This window comes from Peromyscus leucopus, chromosome 19 (genome assembly GCF_004664715.2).
Source record: "Peromyscus leucopus breed LL Stock chromosome 19, UCI_PerLeu_2.1, whole genome shotgun sequence".
Lineage (NCBI taxonomy): Eukaryota > Metazoa > Chordata > Mammalia > Rodentia > Cricetidae > Peromyscus > Peromyscus leucopus.
The window spans coordinates 45,036,542-45,042,541 of NC_051079.1; the positions used below are offsets into that span (position 1 = coordinate 45,036,542).

A 6,000-nucleotide genomic window follows, 5' to 3' on the forward strand; every position below is an offset into this window, starting at 1 on the left:
CAGGATTATTGGGGCCAGTGATGCATCCTCCATCTCCTTGTAGGTTCCTCCTTTCCCTTCTTCTATTCTTCATCCTTAACTCAGAGATTCACCAAGGATCTGAATAAACTTCGATGTCCTAGAGGATGCTTAATTTTATTTTAAAACACTGACCAGTCTTTAGCCTAAAAGAACTGAACCTCTGTGATGGATCTCATGCAAGCAATTCCCTGCCTGGGCTCAAATTCTACTCCTGGCAATTCTGATGCTTGGACTAGGAAGTTAGTCTTTCTATATTATATTACCATCTCCCCCAAAAGGAGCAAGGGCAAGATGTGTTGTTGTTTTTTCAGACACATAAACATTGAATTTCAAGCATGTGTTCCTTTATCTCAGTCATTCCTCTTGTGAATGATTCTTTGGGGGAAGGAAAAGATGAAGCCTGGCATGACTGTTGTTGGGATTTGTCTTTCAAGGTCGGCTCATTCCCACAGTTAATTGAAAGTTAAACGCATATAAAAAAAAATAAAATAAAATTAGAAGTTGGCAAGGACTGACTCTGGTCCCTCTCCAGAGACTTCCAAGTTCTTCTTTCACGAGCACCCTGAGCTCTTCCCCTCACGGGATCTAGATTCTGTTCTCAGTGTGTCCAACCGGATGATGTAACATCTGGGCCGCCTCTGGCGAACGTGAGAAATGAAGCGCTTTTCATCTTCCCTCTCTCTGAGCTCTGGGAACTCTGATGAAAATGACTCTCCTCTTGTGTTTGTTCTTTGCCTGCTTTAGCGTCGAACTCCGTGGAAGTGCCCTATGGAGGTCTCCCCCCTGTGGAAGAGGGTGACAGAAAGATTAGCCTCATTATGGAGCTATCCACCCAGCTTTCCCTACAAACTGAGAAGATCACTCAGCTCGAAGAAGTTTTAGCAGAAAAGGAACGGAAGATTGAGGAGCTGGTAGCCTCGCGCAGTAGCCAACTGTTCCAAGCGGAAGCAAACCTTAGAGAAGATTTACAAGAAGTCCCCACTGTATGTGACGATAGGTGTGTTCCAGTGGCCTCGAAGGAGGAGTTGTAGATTTCCTATATGAAAATAATTAAAGTTTAGTGTCATCAAGATGGAGTCCAAAATCTAAACAGCCCGTCAAATTCGAGTTTACAAGTTTGGGTATCACCTACAGTGTTCGTGCTGGGAGAAATCTGTAGAAAGGGGGGCATTCAGAAGCAGACCCTGAAAGTGTCTAACACTCAGCAGTGGCCACACAGCAGTAGAAGGCTGTGTCTTTAGACACTCCTGTGGGTGAGGGAAGAACACAAAACCAGGTAGCTTGCTACCGTCCTCTCACGAGAAGTTTGCCACACTTGGAAGGAAGGATGCTAGGTGTCTGTCCCTTGGTGCAGCGCTGTTGGGCAGTGGAAGCTGGGTTGGAGGGCCTGCTTCACATTGGGGAAGGTTAGAGCCCCGAAGAGGGAAATCATTGCCAAGCGAGTAAATAGTCACGAGGTCTGTCCTTTCATGTCCTCTCAAGTTTATTTCTTTATGGCATGAATTTTATGAACATTAGCAAGGGTAGAAACAAAATAATGCTGAAGCAATTTTCAAAACTGAATCAGAGCTGTGGTCCTTTGGGAAAAGGTTCTGGACAGTATCTCCCTGGGAAAAGACACAACACTGATTTTTTTTTACCCCCCCACACACTTCTATTAGGATGATCACATCGCTGTGAGCACTGTAAAATAATGGCAAAGAAAACAGCAGCATTGGCACAGGGGGGCACCCTGTAATTAATGGACTGCAAGGAGTCCTGTTATGTCCCCTTCCCACTCAAACAATCCATGTCCTCCCCAAAGGGCACTAATGAGGAGATTTCAGAACTTAACTCTTCTAGTGAACCTCATGAGAAGCAGTATTGGCAGACTTCTGAGTGTGGCTGTATTGCTACAAGTCAATCCAATTCATCCAGTTTAACAACTAGGCATCGGAATCCTGTCCTCTGAGCACAGCAGCAGATGTCAGAAACAGAGCAAACCTAAGAATCAGCTTAGATAAGCAGGGTGCTCATAGACACAGAAGGGTCTCCTTAACCGTGGTGATTTTATAGATGGAGGGGCAGAGAGAACATGAGGGAGTCCGGGGACAGGGGGCTGCCTGCTTGCCGTGAAAGAGGACCTCACATTTGATGAGTGGTTGGCATGACTGCATAGGCCTGGCCTCTGGAGTTGGACATGATAGACACATTTTAATAAGTCATAGATTTCCTGGTGAGTATTGTCCAAGTAGACAACATTAGGCAGGCTTCAAACTCCGATTTTATACTTTCACTCCCTGATTCATGGACAAACGCTCCTTGCAAGCTGGGATGGGACCAGTACTATTAAAAGAGCGCATGATCTGATTGTATGTCCCGACCACCTACAAGACAATTTCTAAACCAGAGTGCCTGCCCTGCCTTTCCCTTTTTCTTTTCCTTACCCATGTCCTCTCCTCTTTCCCTTTCTTTCTCTTTTCCTTTATCTTTGAAGGAGCTCATGGAGCTTTATACAGGCATATGATGGCTTTGAGATTCTAGATATTCATCAAAAGAAAAATACAAAATAATTTTTTAAAGAACTGTCCCACTAGTAATTTAGGTTTTCATGCTGAGCTATAATCCTCCTGTATTTGGACATAACCTCAGCTTCATATATAATGACTCTGTGTGTGTGTGTGTCTGTGTGTGTGTGTGTGTGTGTGTGTGTGTGTGTCTGTGTGTCTGTGTGTGTCTGTGTCTGTGTATGTGTGTTTGCGTCTGTATCTGTATGTCAGTGTGTGTGTGTGTGTGTGTGTGTGTGTGTGTGTGTCGGTATCTGTGTGTCTGCACCTGTGTTTAATGTCAGAGATGAGAGCAACTCAAAACTTACTGGTCATAAGTACAGATCCCAAAAAGCAGCTCAAAGCTGTTGTTAGAGTCTTAGATGGTCTTTTAGTAAAAAAAATCCAAAGCCGGATATCAGGGTGAAAGCTGAAAGATCAGAGAAGCAGAGCAGCCTGCCACTAGTTCTTACCTCTACAAAATCCTCAGCCTAAAGAGAGAGAGAGTTCCTGTTTCCTCATGCCTTATATACCTTTTTCTGCCCTACCATATTACTTCCTGAGATTAAAGGCATGTGCACTTCCCAAGCAAAGGCATGAGATCTCAAGGGCTGGGATTAAAGGTGTATGCCACCACTGCCTGACCTCTATGTCTAATCTAGTGGCTGGCTCTGATCCTCAGGCAAGTTTTTTAGGGTACACAATATATCACCACACAAAGCACTTCTCTACCTTTTCTGAGATGCCTACATCAGCCCTACAGAATCGGCTTCAGACAGCCCTTCTCTCTGGTACCTTTCCATCACCCTATGCAGCACGATCGCCTTGGTTTGGCTTCATGATCTTTAACACCAGCTAAATATGCCAGCTGTGGTCATAAGGTTGTGCCCATTGGCCCTGACACAACAGTGGTGCTGAGGGTTGGCGTCTCTTCACTGTGTGTTTGTGAGAGAAAGCTTCAGATCTTTACCTTTTGAAAAGAGTGGAGTATTCCTCAAGACAAGCCATCGTCTTCTCATTTTGATATACTAACGTGATAACCAAGGTTCTCTCCTCTCTAGTTTATGAAAGATTGCCTTGAGCCCCTGGGATACTGAGGGGGATAAGGAAGTAAGAGAGAACAAGACAGGAAGAAAAATCCCACCGCATCCCACATGGGCCCGTGTTAACTTCTACATCAACTTCCTGGTTAGTGGTCAGACAAGCCCCCACATGAAAGCAGCCGCACCGTGGAGATAAGTAACAGGAACTGCAGATCTGCAATTAATGATTAATTGAGCCTGTCACCTCTACAGATCCACACACGCCAGCCCTTCGAGTTTAGCATCAAGGGTCACGTTAGTCTGAAAAGCCATCTTTATAAGAAGTTGATTTTGATTCAGGTTTGGGTCACCTTCAAATCTGAAGGTGGGAGGGGATTTGGTCTAAACATAAATAGGTTAATCTGTGCTGATGTGACATTTTGGTAACAAGAATTCTTTCAATACCCGAGACGTATGGAGCAGGGGAGACACTGGCCTCTGAGCAGTTTCTAAGAGAAAAATGTACATTCCCAGCTGAATCTCTGGAAGCTCATGGGGCTAGCTATCCTAGTTTTGAAAGCAGTAGGAAAAATAAGCAACAACAACAAACAAACAAACAAACAAACAAAGACATGTTGCCAAAAAAAAGGTAGAAAGCCAAGACCAGTGCCCAACGGTATCCTGTGACCTCTACAGGCATGTTATGGCACACCCCTGCCCACACTCACACAGAGGATTACAAACACATCGTACACACTTTATATATACACACACATACAAAGTAACCATCAACATAACAAAATTCAGAGAATAAAATATTTCATGAATATTTAAAGCCATTTTCTAATACTCTAAAAACATTTCTAGAAATATACAGTATTAATTAATCTTTTCACTAATCAGGAGCTTCCCCCCCCAGAAAGTTAAATAAGGAGATATATAGTTAATTTAAATAAATGTTAGAATTAACAATTATTTCATTTCATTATTGTAGTCAAATGTTCCCAAACACAATCGTTGCGAGATGAAATTGCTTTAAAGTACTAGACTTTAAAAATGAGCAGAAATCAAGTCATTGGCCCAAAAATACAAATGAGGATTCATTTTGATAACTGCAAAGAAGTCACAATTTTTAAAAGTCTGTCTAAATGCATTTCTGGGAAAGAATAAATTCAACCAAATTATAATTATCTGCTACACTGTGCTTTTTTTTCCCCAATCCATTTTCTTCTACATTATGATAATATAAAGAATTCTTCCTTTAGCAAAATGAATAGAGAAATTTCAGGCAAATTCTGTGAGCCTAAGTCAAAATACTATTTACTTGGCAATTAACAAGTGTAAGGACAGTTGGACAGTGGGTGGCACAAGCCTTTAATCCCAGCACTTGGGAGGCAGCAGGCAGGCAGATCTCTGTGAGTTCAAGACCAACCTGGTCTAGAAAGAGAGTTACAGCACAGCCAGAGCTATTACACAGAGAAACCCCGTCTTAAACAACCAAAAAAAAACAAACAAACAACAAACAACAACAACAACAACAGTAGCAAAATACAATCAAGTGTAAGGATTGCAAGGATGAAACCATCCCCCAAATATTTTCTTTTATTTATGTGGGGAGCAGATGAAGTGCTGAGCGAATGGATATTGTTGACATAAGCACAGCCATGTCGAGGACCCCAGTGCCTCGGATCCATGGGAACAGCAAGGCCTTCCCCAGGACAGGCTCAGAAGAGAGCAAAGCCTTACCCTGGTCCCTGGTCCAAGCACTGCATGGGAAGTATCAACAAAAGTTTCTTCCTCCAGGTTGACTGCAGCCTGAGACTGCTCCCCTACAGAGACCCCCTACTGAGATGAGCTCACCTGCCTCCTACCTCAGCTGTGAATAGTGTGCTAAGAGATTTGATTCTGGCAGCTGCTGCACAGCCATCAGAGCACACGGCCCAACCCACCTCACATCTGTCATTTTCTTCTTCATTCCCTGTCGTCTCAAAAAAAAAAGGTCAATCTCAAAGCCATGCAGGTCCTAGCAATTTTTATTATTTTGTTTTTATTCCATGAATATGGGTATTTTGTCTGTGTGTGTGGCTGTGTACCATGTGTGCCCACTGTCCGCAGAAGACAGAAGAGGGCATCAGATCCCCTGGAACTGGAGTTACCGACAGATGTGAACCACCAGGTAGGTGCTGGGAATCAAACTCGGGTCCTCTGGAAGAGCAGCCAGTTCTCTTAACCACTGAGCTATTTCTCCAGTGCCCACACTAGTACTTAAAAAAAAAAGATTTATTTTTATCTTGAATTATATGTATATGTGTGTGTGGTCTGTGTAGGGGTATAAGTCTGAAGGTATCTCAGACTCCAAAGGAAGATATCAGGTCCCCTGGACCTAGAGTTACAGGAGGCTGTGAGCTGCCTGATGTGGGTGCTAGGAACAG

At 43.4% G+C, this 6,000-nt stretch overlaps 1 protein-coding gene across 1 annotated transcript in view; it reads left to right on the forward strand.

Moving 5' to 3' along the window:
• Ccdc192 (coiled-coil domain containing 192) overlaps positions 1–1,093 on the forward strand; it is a 206,713-nt gene extending 205,620 nt beyond the window's left edge. Inside the window, exon 7 of the mRNA XM_028891617.2 lies at positions 766–1,093. Within this exon, the coding sequence (XP_028747450.1) occupies positions 766–1,052 (287 nt within the window). The 3' untranslated portion in view covers positions 1,053–1,093. The remainder of the gene's footprint in view (positions 1–765) is intronic.
• Positions 1,094–6,000: the final 4,907 nt, after the last annotated feature.